At 35.5% G+C, this 19,170-nt stretch overlaps 1 protein-coding gene across 4 annotated transcripts in view; it reads left to right on the top strand.

Moving 5' to 3' along the window:
• The window catches only part of PREX2 (phosphatidylinositol-3,4,5-trisphosphate dependent Rac exchange factor 2), a 166,070-nt gene that overhangs the window by 83,937 nt on the left and 62,963 nt on the right, over positions 1–19,170 (top strand). For all 4 annotated transcript variants that reach the window (XM_032699591.1, XM_032699584.1, XM_032699597.1 and 1 more), the window contains 8 exons: positions 734–819; positions 3,082–3,218; positions 6,386–6,503; positions 7,346–7,530; positions 9,679–9,840; positions 13,575–13,797; positions 14,139–14,346; positions 18,350–18,529. In XM_032699591.1, coding sequence (XP_032555482.1) covers positions 734–819; positions 3,082–3,218; positions 6,386–6,503; positions 7,346–7,530; positions 9,679–9,840; positions 13,575–13,797; positions 14,139–14,346; positions 18,350–18,529 — 1,299 coding nt within the window. The remainder of the gene's footprint in view (positions 1–733; positions 820–3,081; positions 3,219–6,385; positions 6,504–7,345; positions 7,531–9,678; positions 9,841–13,574; positions 13,798–14,138; positions 14,347–18,349; positions 18,530–19,170) is intronic.

Here is a 19,170-nt window from a genome sequence, read left to right as displayed (position 1 = left end):
ATAAGGGCTAATGCAACTGTGTTGCTTTTTCTAGATCCTGAGCTGATATCATGTGGGTAAGCTAGCTTACTTTGAGTGAGCTCAGGGCTTAATTTTAAGGAGTAGATGCGAATTTTGTGTCTCAGAACTGTGTTTTTCAGTAGGTGTAGACCAAGCAGGAGCATAGCACAGTGTGCTTACAAGTCATATGAACAGCAGTAGATGATTCTTGCTTTACAAATCTCAGTACTGCTGCTCAGAAAAACTGCAACAAAACATTTTTTCAAGAAAATTCACTGAGTAGACACTTAGAAGTTAACAAATTACAATATGGATTTAGGCTCTGAAGTCTTCTGCAGCTCATCTGACCAGGCCTGCCATGCTCTGTGGTCCCCAGGCTCTGTCCTCTTGGTTGAGAGACTGACTGCCTTCCTAGGGCTTTTAGTGTTGCTGTGCTGTGGCAACTTAACCAAATGCCAGACCCTTTGGCAGGAATTTTGAAGCTGTGGTGGTGTTTTGGTTGTAATCGGTATATTGAATTACCCTGTGAAATAGATATTTTTCTCTGTCTCAGCTTGCTGAGACAGATACGTGTACTGTATCTGGAATATGAATGGTGCAGAATCTGAAACTGTGAATTAATAAAAGTGTGGAGTCTTACACTCTTGTAATCTGCTTGTAGCTGTCCACTTTTATCTTGAGTAACAATATGCTACCTTTTGCTACATTCATATTCAATCTTTCCTTGTATCAGGACAGTGAAGATTCCTGACTCTGCAGATGGACTTGGATTCCAAATCCGGGGCTTTGGCCCATCAGTTGTCCATGCTGTTGGGAGAGGTAAGCTGTAAGAGCTGTCAATGTTACTGGTAAATATGCATTTAACATCTAAATGGCTTGGTTGAAATAAATCAAAATTAGGTCTACTGATGCAGCTTAGATGTTTTTCACCCAAAGTAGCAATATTAAATAAACCCAAATATGGTTATTTTGTGTTCTTATACTCTGTAAACTTTGGATAGATCTTCCACCTTCTTTTTTGGTATGTACTTATACCGATGTATGAAAGTTAAGTTAGAGCTGTGCATTCTTTACAGATTAAGGAATAGCTGATGAATGTGAAATCACTTTCTCCAATGCTTGGTTATTGGGAACCAGTCACTTCCTGAGCACTACGTTTTTTTAGGTGGCCATTTGTTTGTGCAATGTTCTGAAAATGCACTTTTCAAAAATCTCTTCAAGACTGCTAGTGACCTAGTCTGTCTTAGTAATTGCAGATGTTTCATGTAAATACTGTTTTGTCCATTTTGGGATGTGATCGTCAAATGCTTGGAGTTCCTAACCCAATATGTTTTTGAATACATTTTTGACTTGTGATAAAAGAAGCTGAAGCATTCTCTGTTGCTGTCTCATATTATTAATGCTAGAGCAAACGAACTGTATTTTCAGCTATTGTGGGAGAGTTGTGTCCTTTTACCCCCTCCTGCCTTTGTAACTGAGGAATTTTAAGTGAACTGATCTGCAAAACAGCCAGATTTGAACAGAGTTTGATGACTTTTTTCTAGGCTGTGATGTCAGAAATTAGATTTTCAAGAGAAAGACTAATAAACTACAGACTGTTGAGCTGCTGTGATAATTATTTCTGCACCTGGATCTCAATTCAACTGCCTATCCTTATTCATTAAGTACATACTTTATTCCAATTAGCCTCAACAATATGCAAGTGCTTGCTTGTGTGGTTTGCTAAATCTGAAAGATTTTAAGCATATGCTTAAATACTTTGCTGAATTGGGACCTTGGGGTATTTTGAAGAGAGATTATTTTTTTTTAAGAAAGATATTTGATAAGGCCTATTTAGATATTTATTTTTACGTTGCTTTTTGGAGGGAGGGGAGATAGCAATAGCTGGTATTAGTGTAATTTCCAGTGACTTTCTTTTTTATTAGATTTAAAATGCAGCTATCATCTAATAGTGATAGTTCCTAAAACGAGGGAAATTCAGGTATATTCTGCAAGTATTTCCTTGTCAAATATGCCCAACTGACAAGTCATGAAGTTGCGACAAACTTTTCCATTTGTCAACTCTGCAAATTCAGTCTTGCCTTTTCTTTCATAGCATCTAGCAGTCTGGCAGTCTCTAGGCAATAGATTTTTACTTTCTTGCACCTCTATGGCAGCATCAAGAGAGACATTAGAGGGCAAATGTTCAGGTAGCTGGAACTAAGGTCATACTCTATCAGGCTGTCTTTCAGGTGCGGGTTTGAGTCACACTGAAAAGACCTGGAGAGAGCTGCTATTTTTGTAGTGCCTATTCAGTGGCTAGAAGATTTTCCCAAGGTGGTTATTCCACTGTGAAAATAAATCACCAAACCATATATTTTATGTTATTTTAAGAGAATGTTTTGTTTTGGTGTTGTGTTGTACCCCTCCATCTCCCCTCTCGATATTTAAATTTGAGATATTCTACTTAATTATCTCTGTGTATTTTGACTTAAAGCTGGAAGGCACTCTGCCATAATTGTGTTGGTAGGAAAGATGAAAATAAGAACAATATCCTTGGAAATGTCTTTGGATTTGGATATTTCACTTAATGTTTACCATGAAAATCTAGTATGCTCTGATTCTTCTTTATGAATTGTCAGAAAGCTTCTGTTTTGTATGTAAAATTTAAGCACCTGAATTAATCAAGAAGATCATAAGCTTGGTTCATATAAAAGAATTCAGAATACAAGTAGTCTAAGTAGTCACTAAATACTTAGTGACTTTCAAGCTAGAGCCATTTTATCCTTTTGAAGTCCTTTTCTTTAAGACAGATTTTCTTTAAGACAAATTTTAATATTTTCATATTACTTATCAGCATTTGTTGTTTTATAAAACAGCCTTTAGAAAATTGTTTGGTCTCTTTTTATGGAATCATCTGCTGGTGAACTCCATTTTCTTGGAGTCCAGCTGACTACAGAAGCACATGTGGTCGGGGAAGTATGTAAGAATCACTGAGAACAGGTTTTGATAAAAAAAACAAAAGAGGCTTTTTGGACTGTAAACTTTAAAGGAGATGTTTAGGCAAATAAGTTTGTTAACTGTGTATATTTTTATTAATAGGAACAGTGGCAGCTGCGGCAGGTCTCCATCCTGGCCAGTGCATAATCAAAGTGAATGGAATTAATGTCAGCAAAGAGACTCATGCAAGTGTTATTGCTCATGTCACAGCGTGCAGGAAGTACAGGCGGCCAATGCAGGTACGACTCACCCTTGCATGTTTTCTTCTAAGTTTCTTTTTTTGGTCAAAGTAAACGGTGTGGTGTTTATCTCTGTCCACATATCTGTTGTGTTTGAGTGGGGTGAGGGGAAAGGAGTGGGAATAAAACTAAAGGGAAGCCAGCTGAAATATAAAAGCTGAAGATTGCTCGATGTATTGTTGATGTTCAAGGTCTGTTTAATTTCTGCACTGAAATAAATCTAATCTTATAGATAATTTTTATATGGTATTTTTAAAGGATTATTTCAAGTATTTCTGCAGGCCTATGCAGAAAGCCTTATGAGATATATTCTCATCTTGATGGAGAGGAATCACACAGCTTGCTGCCTGCTCAGCAGCAGGAGAATGAAATGCAAAATGCTAATCTTCTTCCAGAATTTTGTAACACTTCAGCACACAGAGAGCAGAGTGCACATACACCATCTATAAAGGTCTGAGTTCCCATTACATTCCAATCTTGGGAATTAACAGACATTGAAGAACTCAAAAGTTCCTTTTTTTTCTTTTGTTAATATAAGCATGCAAATTTTATTATCTTTTTCATATTAGTTTAAGAGAAAAGCTCAGGCTTCCAAGACACAAATTTAAGGAAGAGAAACAAAACCAGCTGGATTCTAGAACGTAATTATTCCAAGTCCCTGCAAATTTTTCATAAACTGTGAACTAATATCATTAATTAACTTCACAAACTCTGCCAGTACGTGTTAACTGAGGAGAAAAAACCAATTAAAATCAAGAGTGAAATCCTTTTCCCACACCTACTGCATAGATATAAGAATTATGTAGTTAGAACTACATCATACAAATACAGTCTTTATGAAAATGTTGTCTGGATGTTTGTGTTTAAATGCTAATACAGAATTGAAGTTGTTACACGGCATATCAAGATCAAGTTCACCTATTCTTTAAAGAAAGATGCACTCTAGTAAAGAGAGGATATTTTGTGCACTAGTATAAAATTGGCTGGAATAAAAGATAAATTCTTTATAGCAGTTGTGTTCTCTCCGTGTAACTGTAGACTTCCTATGTATATTAGTGACACGCAAAGAGGATTGATTAATGTTAGCTGGCGTAAATGCCTTGACATGAAGAATTACTTTGTTTTTTTTAATCCACTTGTATAATAACTTGGAGTTTTTCCTATACAGAGTATTTATTTCAATCTTAAAAAGTAGCTGATCAAAATTCAGCAGATCACAGATAACTGAAATTCTCCAGACTGACAAATCAGGACATAGTGCTATCAAAAACTGTTGGAGAACTGTCTAGACTGAAATAAATGGTAGTATTCCCACTGGTATCAAGACAGCTAAAATTTCATTTCCTTATCAGAAATTTAGGGTTTTTCTTTAATTATTTGGAAGATGATTATGGATTTCTCCTATTTTTTAATTACAGTGCATTAGTCTATCATTTAATTAACACAAAGATTGCAGTCTCTCCTGAGGTTGCCAATTGCATAATTGAAAAGGGATCTTTTTCTGTTTCTTGTATCTTCTGCTTCTCAGGGTGAGGAATCTTCTGCTTGTCTGAAGCATGAAGTTTCATGTCAGATTCTTGCTGTGTGAATAACTGTGTAACCTCTGTTGGACAATGTTTGTCTTCTTTCTATCTTTTCTGGATAAAGGAAATTGAGAGCACATTTTACATCTTGGAATTAAAATTTATTTACAGCGATACTAACCACGATGTATTGGTTTTATGCTTAGTTTGTTCCTCCGTAATGCTTTTGAAGAACATTGCTCCAAGTCATGATGCATTAGATTGTGTTAACTTTTGAAAGAAGGACTTCCAGTTTAAGTAGTGTAGTATTTCCTATTAGAGATTGCATGGCCATCTTGATGCTGCCAAGCAAACCTGTTAGAATCCATAAATAAGCAGCAAGCTTTTCAGGGGTACCTGCAAAGAAGTGTGGGCTTCAGAAGTGTTCCTTTTGATCAGCTTCTGCACAGGATCTTCCAACAATCAACAGAGAACTCTGAAATTTAATCTTTCTTATTAGAATATTTCAGTGCCATTGAGTGAAAAGCAAGGTATAGATGAATCTAGGAAACCTAGAGAGAAACAGTTCCTTAATCATACAAAAATGTAGTTGTATATGATTAATTGGATAAAGATAGCAGCTGAATGTTGTATATTAGCAAAGGATAATTGCATGTGTTTGACACTTTTCGTGAAGATTTTTAACTTTCAGCCTAAAGTTTTGCTGTCCTTGCTTAACTTTGAATTCTTATACAAACTTCTTTTTAAAGTCTCTGAATTCAGATTTGTCATAATCATGTCATTTATTCTACTGTAGCTGTTGGAGAGGGAGTGATTGACAAGATTTTTTTGAAATCTGAGGGACAAAGAAGAGTAGCCTGGAGATGCCATACTTGATAGACCCTTCCACAAGGGTGTGATGGACACGTGACTGAGTAACAGGCTGGGGAGGACAAGATGTAAGGCATACACGTGGCTTCTTCATAGGTTGTATGGCCCATGTAAGCCACCATTCTTGTGCTCATGTGTCACTCAGTCACATGAGATGGTGGATTTTTGGACCCTGTTGTTCTGTTCTTTTCGGTGGGTTTGCGAATCTGGGGGAAAAATAAAAAACATGTAGGAAAATAAGTGTAGTAAAGGCAATTACAAGTTATGAAGGCTGTAGTGTACGTTTTTTGTGCCACTGAAACATGGGAAATAGATTAACTGGACATACTCTATCATTGGTTGATATTTCATAGTATTTTCCAGCAGATTCATGGATGTACAGCAGATTTAGCAAGGCAAAAAATTGGTTCTCCTAATTTTTTTCACAATTTCTTGTCTTAAATATTTTTCAGTTTGCTGTTTGATTTGAAATATCTTAAATTATTTTTGTCAGAGGTGCGAAAACGATGGGATGTCATACTGTCACAGATTTCATAGTGTCTTATGTCAGTAGACTCTGAAATAAGAAACAACTTGCCAAAATTCTGTGAATGGTGTTACAGAATGCCAAAATTCTCTGTAATTTTCAGTTTTATTTTTTTTAACTTAGACCTCGGAAGGCAGTAAAGCTGATAATAATCAGGGAATTAAAGCAGCTGTTTCCTGCTGAAACAGTTGCTATCAATTGCACTTGCAAAGCTTTTCCTAGCTGTCTTTTTTTGTTGTTATTTTTAGCAAGATTCTATACAGTGGGTTTACAACAGCATTGAAAGTGCACAGGAGGATCTTCAGAAAACAAACACCAAACCCTCTGGAGATGATGGAGGCGATGCCTTTGACTGCAAAGTGGAAGGTATGTGATGCTTGCTGGATTTTGTTGTTGCTCAGAGTGTTGGTGTAGTAGCAAGGAAAATGTAGGCAGTGAGTTTGTTTTCAGAGAAGAAATTTTGAGCAGACCGTTAAGATGTGTTTTGCATAAGGATTTCCTTTCTTACGTTTTCTAAACACGTAAATTTATCATGATACTCTCTGAAAATTATTATCTTTCCCATTTAGAGAAAAAGCTTCTGTGAACACTTTGGGGAAAATCTGTTCCATTTTCATTTGTTAGATACATAATCCTAGGAATTACCTGATTTATTTTCACCACTAGTAATCATTTATGGCAATATAGATACGTTAGTCATTACTGCATGAGAAATAACAGAACAGCTATCCTTCAGATTGTTTTCAGGCAATTAACATTTAGATAAAACTGCATTCTTATACATCTTGGTAATTAAAGAGTCAGTTAGCATGTGAACTGTATAATGTTCTCTGCATAAATGCAGATATTGTGGTTTCATTTCTGAATATTGACACTTTTCGTGGTAGTTTTCTTCTAGTTTATTTAGAAATTCTCAGTTTTCCCTCTTTTGAGGCTTTTTTAATGTCTCTGGACATTGAATTAGTCCCCTTCAATAACTGTTTGTAAAGAAAGACTCCTGCCTGTTTTGCAGTCCAATATTTTAGCATCTATAAACCTACTGGTGGTCCAATTTTGAAATCATTCAGCTGGTAGCCAGGTTTTTTTATGAACTTTTTAAAATATAATGATCAGAACGTACCTGTTTCTAGAATGTTTACCTGTGTCCATTTTAGTTTATATAATGGCCATCACTTGTCAACTGATATGTGTTACTTTGTTTATTGTAGAGGTAATTGACAAATTTAACACTATGGCAATAATTGATGGGAAGAAAGATCATGTCAGTCTGACTGTTGACAATGTTCACCTGGAGTATGGAGTGGTTTATGAGTATGACAGCACAGCTGGAATAAAGTGCCACGTCTTGGAAAAAATGGTTGAACCAAAGGGATTTTTTAGCTTGACTGCAAAGGTATGAAGCCATTTTTGTATGTGTTAATTCTTACTATGCTTAATACCAATGGAGCAACATGTGTCTTTTTTTTATCCTTAGTATTATGTGTATTTCATCTAATACCTTATAATTGGTCATCTTAATCTCTGTGGTGTTTTGAAGGGAGTTACTTCTTACACTACATCGTGAGATTTGCTAAAGCTGGTCTAGTCAATGATTCAAATGAGTGGCCTGAAAGATGTTAATTCTTGCTGTAGTTGCAATTTCATATAAAGTATTTAAGGTGTTATTTCTTAACTGCTTAAGAAATATTTTTCCCTTGTTGTATATGAAGTTGTTAAGTAAAGAGGTATTTCCAGCACACTGATTCTGGCCTTAAATAGTGCAGTGTCATCCCCTTTAGTGTTTAGGCTGGCTATTTAAATACTTCAAAGTTATTACAAACAATAAAGGAGAAGTAATGTGTCAATTTTGGGTTAATATTAAGTTTGTATCAGGTGATAGTGATCTAAATGACTACAAAAGGTTCACTGATAGAAAAATCAGGTCTCAACTCAAAAGACAATAAGGGGACTTTTAGTGGTACTTATCCCATATAACTGTCTGCTAATGTTTTGAAATGCTCTAAACATAAACTTCTCTCTGTGTTCAGTGTGGTCTTATGCTTCTCTCCATATGCATCTTTTTTTGCTGTGTATTTATTGTTGTTCTGCATTTTTAAACAACTGTATTCTGCATCACATGGAGTAGGGGAATGAATTAATTCTGGACTGCTTTCCTATACTGTACAAATGTATGTTAACTATTAAGATGAGAAACTATCCAAAGCTGTGCTGCAGAATGCAATTGTTGGAAAGTACAGCTGCAAAAAAAACTCCACTTAAATTATTTAAACTTGTCTTATTAATTAAACCTGACATAAAGGAAGCTTAAAAGTGTGACCAAAGTGACTGGAGTATTTTAATGCAGTAACTCAACATGATAACAGAAGAGTTAAAGGCTTTCCTTGATTCACCTGGTGGAGACCTGAGAAAAATATTCTCATAGAATCTAGTAATTTATAATCTCTGACTTCTTGAAAACTTCAGGTTTTGCACTCCAAAATTTCTGTTTCTTATTTTTTTTTCTATTGTGAAGCTTATAAATCGTATCTTATGTCTTTGATGGTGAATAGGATAACAATGAGCTGTAGCAGAACTGAATAACAGACAGGGCACATGGTGTGACTTTTGGGGATGGTACTGTGCAGGGCCAAGAGCTGGACTTGATGATCCTTGTGGATCCCTTCCAACTCGGCATATTCTGTGATAAATCGGATAAATCCTATGATGGATTAGTACTGTATGTGTTGTTTGGTTGGTTTTCTTTAAGTATCTCTAAAGAGATACTTTTCTTATTTAAGTGCTTTGCCTCAATCTGGATTTCGTGTCCTGTTGTAAGAAAGTTATTTTGGGTGTGTTTTTCAAACACATCTCCAGAGCTGGACACAGCCAGAAATAGGCACCTTCCAAGATCCATAGCACAGTGGATTTCAATGCCTGAAATACAACTCTAACTCAATAAAAAAGCACTATATACTACCCTCATCTCTTCAACATGCCTTTTGTTTATTTTTCTCTCACCATCATTTGCTGGTGCTATTTCCATCATAGCAAGACTTCAGTCTTTGCTGGGTATTACAGCTTATTCTGTACCTTATTTCCTGGTTTTGCATGCAGAATAAATGTGAGGATAACACCCAGTTTTCTTGTATGCTTTTTCAATGTGTTAGTATTGCTTATACTGCCAGACTGAAGCTTTCCTACAAGTAAAGAATTAATTAATCAGCTTTACATAATATGTGCTGATCAAGAAAATACAGCAGATAATGTATTTCAGAGGAGCCATAGTAGTTACATTAGGAGGAAATTAGTAGCAAATCCATTATCAGACAATGTCATGAGAAGCCAAATAAAAGTACTTACAGGTATAACTTTGCAGGATTTAAAGAAACCTCTTTGCTTCCCAGGTTTAATTCATTGTTGTTATGCACCAATGAGTGTAATGTTAAAAGGCAACTGATTATCAGGCTTTTCAGCTTTAATTGTAAGAGATGATTAGTAAGGGGTTAAGTAAGGGAAATTTTAGTCAACTTAAGTTCTTAATGTACTGCTTTTATTATCTTAGATTCTTGAAGCACTGGCAAAAAGTGATGAACATTTTGTGCAGAATTGCAACAGCCTCAATTCCTTAAATGAAGTGATCCCCACCGAGCTTCAAAGTAAATTCAGTGTCATTTGCAGTGAGAAAATTGAGCATATTTACAGAAGAATCTCTAGTTATAAGAAGGTATGACCGGCATGTCTTTAGTTTTAAGGGAAAAACTGGGGAATGTGATACAGTTTGAATAACTCTTCAAAATGTCTATTGCAATGGCAAAAAATGTGGCTGAAAGTTTAGCTATTTTGAGGTGTGAATGCCTTAACTGACTAGTTGCTTCAATTGTTTTCAAACTATGCTCTTTATTTTCTAGACATTGTGTAGTTTTGTATCTTTTCCTGTTTGCTGTGTTCATTTGTAGATACAATCAATTGCATATTTCCACAGAAGGCCCATCATTCTTGTACATGTCTTAAACCAATACTCCAGTGAATTTGCAGATGTTAACCAAAAATGAAGCAATAACAGAATTGTTTTTTTCCTTCTAGTGCATCTTAGTTTGAAATACCAAATTGTTACTCTTTTATTCATCTTTTTTGCCCTTCAAATTCGTGTGACTTTTTCTAGCATGACTGTTGATAATAACATCTCTGTAAATTATTAGATTGACTTCGGCTAATAAAGCATTATAGCATGGAAAAATGAAGAGGGTGCCGACTTTCATATGCTTGAGATCTAAATTAATGATATGTGAATGAATAAATAACCCAGACTACGACCTCTGCCACTGTATTTCTCTGTAGTTGTTTAAGCAAGCAGGGCATAAATGAATAAACCATTTGCCATTTTGTTAGTGCAAACTTATTTTCTTATCCAGACTCCTCATTCCTCTCTCAGATAACCTAATTTTGTGGAGTGTGGTATTATTTTGAAGTAGGCTCAAAATGGCTCCAAAGAACTGTCTGTACCCTGTCTCAGTTCATTTGGGGATCTGAGTTGTGACATTTACAAACTAGTCTGTTCTGAGAGTTAATACACAAAAAATTGAAAAGAAAAAGGGAAAGGAAAAGCAAGTTGAATATAGAAACTTCACACATTTCTAAAAGGTACATGGAAAAGAGTGGATAGTGTTTTCTTATTTTTCAAGGAAAAAGTAGGGAGAAATGTTAGGAATATCTTTAGCTTCAGTAGGATGAAGGTCAAAAAGCAGCTTGTCAAAGACTTTTTAGGGTGCTCTCTGGCAAGGAATGGAACAAATGGAGTTGAATTAATGGAAACATTAAAAAGATTCTGATACTGCACTGGCAAACATCCAATCTCTCTGTTGTTTGCTGAATTACAAACCTTCGTGTTTCCAGATTGGTTAAAAATCAAAATACATTTCTAAAAATGAAATTCATTAGTTTTCACATTAGGAATTAGAGTTGAAGTAACACGTAGGTGGTTTATACATTTTCTGTAGCTAAAAAATTTGACAATGATACATGGTCTCTCTACAGGAGGCCAAGACAGTAAATGAAACTTTGTTGTGTTTGCTGGATGTGAAGCGAACAGCCTCAGGGAAGTTTATGTAGTTCTCACATTGTCTAGAAGCAGATATTGGTGATACAAACTGCACTTTCAAGCTCATCTACTAAAAAATCAGTCATTTCACAGTTATAGCTTTTAATGACAATTAGTAATGCAGTGAATTGCAGGAATAGATACGTGGTTTTCTTGGCAAGGTAAAGGTAACCATAGTTACAGGAGAATTTCGGAGGGCCTGAGCCCAGCTTGGCTCCTGGTTTCACTGTGAAAGTTTGAATTATATAAATAGAAGCCTTTTAGATTTCTGCAGTCCCTACTATTATTATTATCAGAACATTTTGCTCCTAATAGACCTCGAGTCCAGTGCCATGAGTCCCAGATGTTTCTCAACACATATATGAAAAGAATTTTGGTCCTGACTTATGACCTGATTAAATCATAGCCAGGCATTTGGTCTCTCTGGAGCAGGATGTGTGGGAGATCGAGATGTGAAATATGTACAGCTTGCAGAAACATTTTCATCGTCGAATGTCCTTAGTGCCCTTCTTAACAATTTGTACATTCTTCAGACTTTGAACAATTCCATAATTGGGTTTCTTGTAACTTTCCAGATCTTGTTGTGATCTAAAGATTTAAATGTAATTAACCCATCAAAACTTCATCAGGCTGAAGTAATATGGCACCAAAATAAACAGAAATTTAAGTCCCTGCACAAGAAAGTGTTACTTCACAGAAGGGATGTGCCTTTGTTCAACTGAAGTGTTTTGACTGATTGAATTTGTACTGACATTTATTAATGAAGAAACTTTGCAAGTTAACTTTGAAAATATTCTTATGGTCCATAGCTGAGGTAGGTCTGTGTAATATTTTGACTGGAGAGACACTGTGATTAAAATACCAGGGACTTGGAACTGATTACATCTTGCCAGAAAAAAACTCTGTCCTAGCAAAAAACTGCACTGAAAAGGACACATGTTGACAAAAATTCTACTTGTGACTGACAAGGCTCTTTGCTGATGGAAGAGGTTGATCTCATGACTTTTGTGATTCTGAAGTAGGTGTATTTTCTGAGTGTCCAGATTTAGTACAGTTCAGTGTTCACCATTTTGGGTTGACATTTTTTCATCTTAAAAAAGAAAAAACTGTTAAGCCTGTCCAGGACTCTGCACAAAATTTCAGATGTTAGAGTGAAGGGGGTGTGGCTAAGCACTATATTAGAATTAAAATATAAAACAGAGAGGAAAAAACGCCATCCTTCATTTCTGAGCTGATATATGGCAGGGGAAGAAGAGATGGTAGATAGGAAAGTCTGAAAAATGTGGTGTTTGCAGTTTTTATGTACTAGTGTTTATCAGCTTCCTAGAATCACTCAAAATACAAGAATGGTTGAGGTTGGAAGAGACCTCTGGAGGTCTTGTCCAGCCAGCCCTGCTCAAACAGGGCCACCTAGAGATGGTTGCCCAGAATCATCTTCAAGGAGGAAGATCCAAAAACCTCTCTGGGCAACGTGTGCATGATCACCCTCACAGTGAAAAAGTGTTTCCTGATGTTCAGAGGGAACCTTCCAGGTTTCAGTTTGTGACCATTGCGTCTGGTCCTGGCACTGGGCACTGCTGGAAACAGCCTGGCTCCATCCTCTTTGCACCCTCCCATCAGGTATTAGTATGCACTGATGGGTTCCACCTGAGCTTCCTCTTCTCCAAGCTGAAGGCTCCCAGCTCTCTCAGCCTTTCCTCATGGCAGAGATGCTCCAGTCCCTTAATCATCTTAGTGGCCCTTCACTGGGCTATCTCCAGTATGCCCGTGTCTATTTATGGGAAGCCCAGATTTGGACTCAGTACATCAGATGCTGAGGAGAGGAACAGGATTACCTCCCTCAACCTGTGGGCAATGCTTCTCCTAATGTAGCCCAGGATATTGTTAGAGAGGACTTCATCCTTCCTGAATATGAAATAGTTTCCAATTCTCTCTTGATTATAGCTTCAGACAAAAATTTCATAATTTTTTGCAAGACATTGACATCTTTGTCAGCAGGTGTTTATAAATGTCACATGCAGTAGACCACTGGATCATAAAGCAGTACCAGACTTTCTCTCTCTAAGAAAGATACTTAGTTTTTTATTATGTTCCATGGGAAATAAAGTATATAGCTTTTTTACAAACCTATTTACATTTTAAAATACTTCAAAAAACAACCCCTTAAAAGTATAAAATGAAAAATATTTTTCTCTCCTTTGTAGAGAAAACTAGAAACTATGAAGTCAGGACACCTTAATTCATGGATGGCTGAAATATTTTAAGCTTTTGTTTTCTAGTCAGGTACCCAAGTATTGTCAGCCAAGTGCTGACACATGAAGAGCTACTAATCAAAATTTGATTTTCTTTCTCACTTCTAGTTTTCAAGAGTATTAAAAAACAGAGCTTGGCCTACCTTCAAACAAGCTAAGTCAAAGATTTCACCACTTCACAGCAGTGATTTCTGTCCAACCAATTGCCATATCAATGTCATGGAAGTGTCTTACCCTAAGACCTCAACTTCCCTTGGTAGTGCCTTTGGTGTACAGTTAGATAGCAGGAAACATTCTTCCCATGAAAAGGAAAATAAAAACACTGATCAAGGTAAGTCAGTTGAACTTGTAAAAACTGTTTCCAGTGCTTCTGATTTATAGTCTTAAAAGGTTTAGGTTTATGGCCCAAATAGGAAAATTAAGGACAAGCTTTTGTGAAATCACCCTACTTTTGAAACCTTGGTTTATTTTAAAGCATAATAAAGGCTAGTCATAATTTCACAATAACTTTTTCCTAAATAGCTTTGCTTTGATATGCAAATAAAATGCAAAATTAAATAATTCGTGAAGTTTTAAGCAGGAAAATATTTTAATATTTGCTAGGTATTTTACTAGCTTCAAAATGTATTTTGAAAAAGAGATGATGATGTCATCTTTTTGAATTATTCCTAGGTAAACTGAATCCCATGATTTATGTCCAGCATACCATTACTACTATGGCTGCCCCTTCAGGACAGTCTCTTGGCCAGCAAGAGGGCCACGGTCTGAGGTACCTCTTAAAAGAAGAAGATTTAGAAACACAAGATGTCTATCAAAAATTGCTATTCAAATTACAAGCTGCACTGAAAGAGGTGGAAACATGTGTCTGTCAAATAGATGAGTAAGTAAATGTTAACATCTGGACTTGCCTTTAATTTTTCCATTGAAGATAATGGTAAATCTGGATATTGTTTTTGTATAGTGTAGGAATCAGTGATGACCTCAGATAGAATTAAAATAGAATAAAGAAGCTAAGTGTAGGTAATATTAAATGTTTTTCCCAGCATCCCTGATTCTTTTTTTTCACAGTTTAGTTTGTAGTTTTTCTCTAGAATGTGGAAAAGCTAAATATTTTGCGGTGAGAAAAATGAGACACACGCATCATCTAAAATTTCACTAAGAATGGAAGCAAAGGGCAGAGGTATAAAAATAACTTTTATTGAACCCTTCAGGTATTGCTGAACAGTCCCACTGATGAATTTTTAGGTAAGCATTATTCACCTATAGGAAGAGTATTAATGTTTTAGACAATTTTCAAAAATAAATTTACCTTAGTGAAGAACTATGGATCTAGGGAGAGCCACCCTGTATTGATTAGGACACTTGGCTTGAATGTGGAAGACTCAGAGTCTCATCACAGTCTATCCTAATTCAGGACAAGGATTGATAACTTTCTTTTTCATTTGTGAACTATGTGGGTTGACTGCTGGCTATTTGCTATCTTGGGATAAGGATGAAGAAGGTTAAGAAGTATTTCAGTTCTGAAAGATCCCACGTGCAATGCAACTGTCAGAAATTATTAATTTTGAAAATATAAAAAAACCATAAATTTTTGAGTTTAAAAGACAATCTCTCATGATCTCCAGTTTAGAAAAATATTGCATCATTGTTTCTCATGTTATCTTGGAGACTGTGGAGTGATTTTGTAATGTCTTGCATACTTCAATGGGAATGAACACAAGAGTTGCATCAATATTTTTAAAAAAATGTTGTTTTCCCTGCCTTTACGTAGATCTGCTAATTATCATGCTGAAGATGAAGTCAGTTACTTAAATTCACAATAATTTCAGTGCTTGGGTGCACTTAAAAATGACTGTCTGTAAAGCCTGCTTTGTTACTCTTCCTCAAGGAAGTCAGAGAATCATGTATGGAAGTTCAGTCAGTATTTCAGGAAGTTCCAGTTGTAGTCTGCCACACCTTTCCTTTCAACTCCCTTGAGCCTGTGATGCAAAAGCACAGGAAATTCTGAGCCTTTCTTTCATATATACGTATATATAAATACACACACATATATTTATGCATTGTGTGTACAGAAATATATATATGTATCTGTGCCTATATTCATTTGGAAAGTCATACAGTTATGACAATAAACACAAGGGTTCACTTTTTTTTCTTTCCTAAATTTCCTGTATGCTGACCTGGTAGCACGTCTTCTATAAGGTGCACAGATTTATTTAGCAAATTTTACCTTTGGCTATTTGTAAAAATGATACTTTTCATGCTTTATTCCTCATGGACTTTGAATGGACTGCCAGTATTTAATTACTGTGGAGAAAAGTGGTTCTATACAGGAAATAGAATAGCCAAGGGACCTACTTAAAAGTGCTGAACAGGGAAGAGGGAAGCTGGGACTATTTGGATGAGAGCAGTTCACAACTGCATGGTATATTATATTACAACATAGTTAGAGCTACTGATTAACTCTTGAGAGAAAAATTAGGACTATTAAAAAACAAAAGATAGAGTAATAAGATAGGATAATCCAACAGCTGTGCCTTAATTAGAAATATTTGTACTTGCAACAGATAGGAGGAAATGCTTGCACATATTGGGTTTTTTATAAAGATAGTAGAATTTGTTTTCTGTTATGACATAACAACAATGAAATTTATGTCTTTATTTACAGAATTGCTTGTTATTATAAGGAGGATTGCAATAAGCAATCCTCATAATTATAATTTTCTCAAGACAGAAAATAGGAACATGGTATCACAGTTCTTAATTTATATGATATTATAGAAACATTGGACTACTAAATGACTCTGTTATAAATTAAGAAAAAACAAAACAAACAAAGAAAAGTATATTTAAGCATGATTATTGGGAAGAGGTTGCTTACAGGTTTGGGGTTGTGTGTTTTAAACTCCCTGAATTTCTAAGAGCACTTCAGTGAGCTCAGGAACTACTAGCTCCTGAACTCTGTTATCCAAAGTTCCAGCTTTGGTTCATGGTACTTCAGCAAAAAATTTTTCCTTAGAAAAAGTGCCTGCCTGCTGAGAGAAAGGGAAATGCTCCCTTAGGAAAAGCTCCAGCTACCTTAATCAGTCTTTTACTGAGCTCTTGGCAGAAGTGACTAAACAGTCACATAAAAGAAAAGGGTATAATAGACTGTCTGTGTCTTGACAAATAATTACTCAGGGGAAGATATTTTCAGGAGCTGAAATTGCAGTTCATTATGCTTGTTTCTTACTCTTGATTATTTTCTTGCAACAACAAAATCCACGAGAAGTTACCAGAATGAATCTGCCCAAAGCCCATTTTTACTTTTTGAAGTAGATGATAACAGTAACACAAGAACAAGCAGAAGTATAGATTAATCCTTGTTATTATCTCATCTTATCTTCCAGCAGGCAGGACTACATGGTGTTCTTGAAATGGACCTTTTGGTTTAAGAGCACTGTTAGAATCATGTACCAGGAATTTTACTAATTCCTTTTTGAAACCCTTTTATATTTTTGTATTCAGAAAATAAGTTTTACAGGTATGAAGAACTGATTTCTTAAGGTTTACACTTCCATAACACATTTATTTTAGGACAAGTTCAGGAGCACACATGCTCTTCTTAATGGACACACAGATGGCCACTGAATACTGATATAAAATATGGGGCCCATCTATCTTCCCTTCCTCATGGAATCCTGCTAACCAGTGACTTAAATGGTTGGAAGGAACTTAAGAGTTGTGATTTCACACTGATATGAAATGTTAAGGCATTATGTAGCCCAAAAGATGTCAGTCTAGTGGATGGGTGGGTTTCAAGTCCAGTGAAATTATAACTTTAGTATCATTTTTGTATATTTTAGACACAGTTCAGTTCAGTATCTTTACCTGTTTATGGGCTAAATATCTGTCTGTTCCCTTCAGAAGTAAGAATTATGTGTAACAAAAAGATCTAACATAAGTTTGAATCTTACTGTGTATTTGGTAGAAACTTTACCAGCTGACCACTCTGACAGCTCCTCCAATAAAACCTTGCTACCATGTCTAAGTAAAAAAGCTTAGTTCCGTGTCTTCTTATTTCAGATAGTTAGAAGATAGTTTCTGCATGAAAAACAGTACTTTTCAAATCCAAATATGAGTTTGAAAATGTCATTCTAATGGAGTGTTTGAGCAATATGAATTAAAGGACAATTGCCCATTATAGCTGTTCTGATCTTGAAAGTAAATTAGAACATCTCAGTATGAGTTAATCACCCAATAATATGATTTTTTTGCTTCCAGTATTTGTGCATGTTCTAAAAGTAGCAGTCTGAACTGTTCTCTCTTCTTGGCTGGATGTCACTTTTGTGCTCATCACAGACGCATGTATATTAATCATCACTTTTACTGCTGATAATGTCTTAGACACTTTGAATGTCAGGAATTACATAGAGATGTTAATAAAGATCCTTAAAATGCCCTAGTAAAATAGTTTGTGATGCAAACTGGCATGTCTAGTGCAGCAGTAATGAGAAAAACTATGTTTTTCATATACAGTTTCTTTGGATTGTTTTCTTAATTTGTGCTGAGAAGTACATAATTCATGTCTAGAAATAGTTATGTTAATATTAACTTTGACCCTAAGTGTCCAAAAATGTGCTTTATTTCCTCCCCAATTGGAATCATTACCTTCATACACAATTGAATATTTAGTAGAGCTAATGGATTTCACTGTTAGACTTTTTAGCAACAGAATCTGTCACTTCTTTCCCTTGTTTCAAATAGATACAGACTGAATTAAGATGTTCCCTTCACATATTATAGCCTAGTAGTTGGAGGATGGTGAGAAATTTTGTCCTGTTGCTAGCTCACTTTTGAAAAACATGAATTTTTCTTTTTTTGTTTCTTTGTTTGTTTCACAGCCTTCTTTCTTCAATAACATATTCTCCCAAATCAGAACGTAAAACGCCTGAGCCCTTGATACCAGCAGACAGTGATAATGAAAAGGGTGAAAGGAATGGGAAAAAAGTCTGTTTCAGTGTGACAGGTGATGAACAGGAAGATTCTGGTCATGATACCATCAGTAACAGGGATTCTTACAGGTAACTTTACTAATAATATTTTTATTTGTCAACTGAATCAAACCTGGAGGTTTATATACTATCGAGAATTTGTGAAGACTATCAGAATATAGTGATTCTGACTTTTCTAACAGAGAAATAACTAACCTCAAGATGTGGAAACTAAACTTTTATGTGTACAGATCTTAGTGTCCCAAACCTTTTTAGAATATCGCAGCTTCACTTTAGGTTACCAGTCTTATAAAAAACAGAAATAACTTGTGTTATTATGTCCAACAACAGTTTAAATATCTGCCATGGAAAGCAAGATGACAGAGCTGCCACTCTTCCTGATCTAAAGAAAAAAAATATTCTGTTTTTCAGCATATATTCCTCACCTTCTTTCACTCCAAATATTGTAGCATCAACTCACCTCTAGAATTCAGAATGCATCACTTCTACTGTGAATGAAAATACAAAGAATTTTGAAAAGGAAAGAGTAATTATAGCAAGTGTGGTTCTTACATAGATTATATTCTGTTTCTTCGAGGGAACTGCTTAGCTACATGATCTGAAATCTAAATTAAAACTTTAGCTGCAAGTAAAATAAGGGTTTATTATTTGTTCATTATCATAGTTCATTATTATTCTCAGAAAGTAGAATCTCAGTAGGGTCATAATTT

Source organism: Chiroxiphia lanceolata, chromosome 1, assembly GCF_009829145.1.
Source record: "Chiroxiphia lanceolata isolate bChiLan1 chromosome 1, bChiLan1.pri, whole genome shotgun sequence".
NCBI classification, from domain to species: Eukaryota; Metazoa; Chordata; class Aves; order Passeriformes; family Pipridae; genus Chiroxiphia; species Chiroxiphia lanceolata.
The sequence above is the reverse complement of the archived record's forward strand: the minus strand, read 5'-3'. Positions and strand labels throughout refer to the sequence as shown.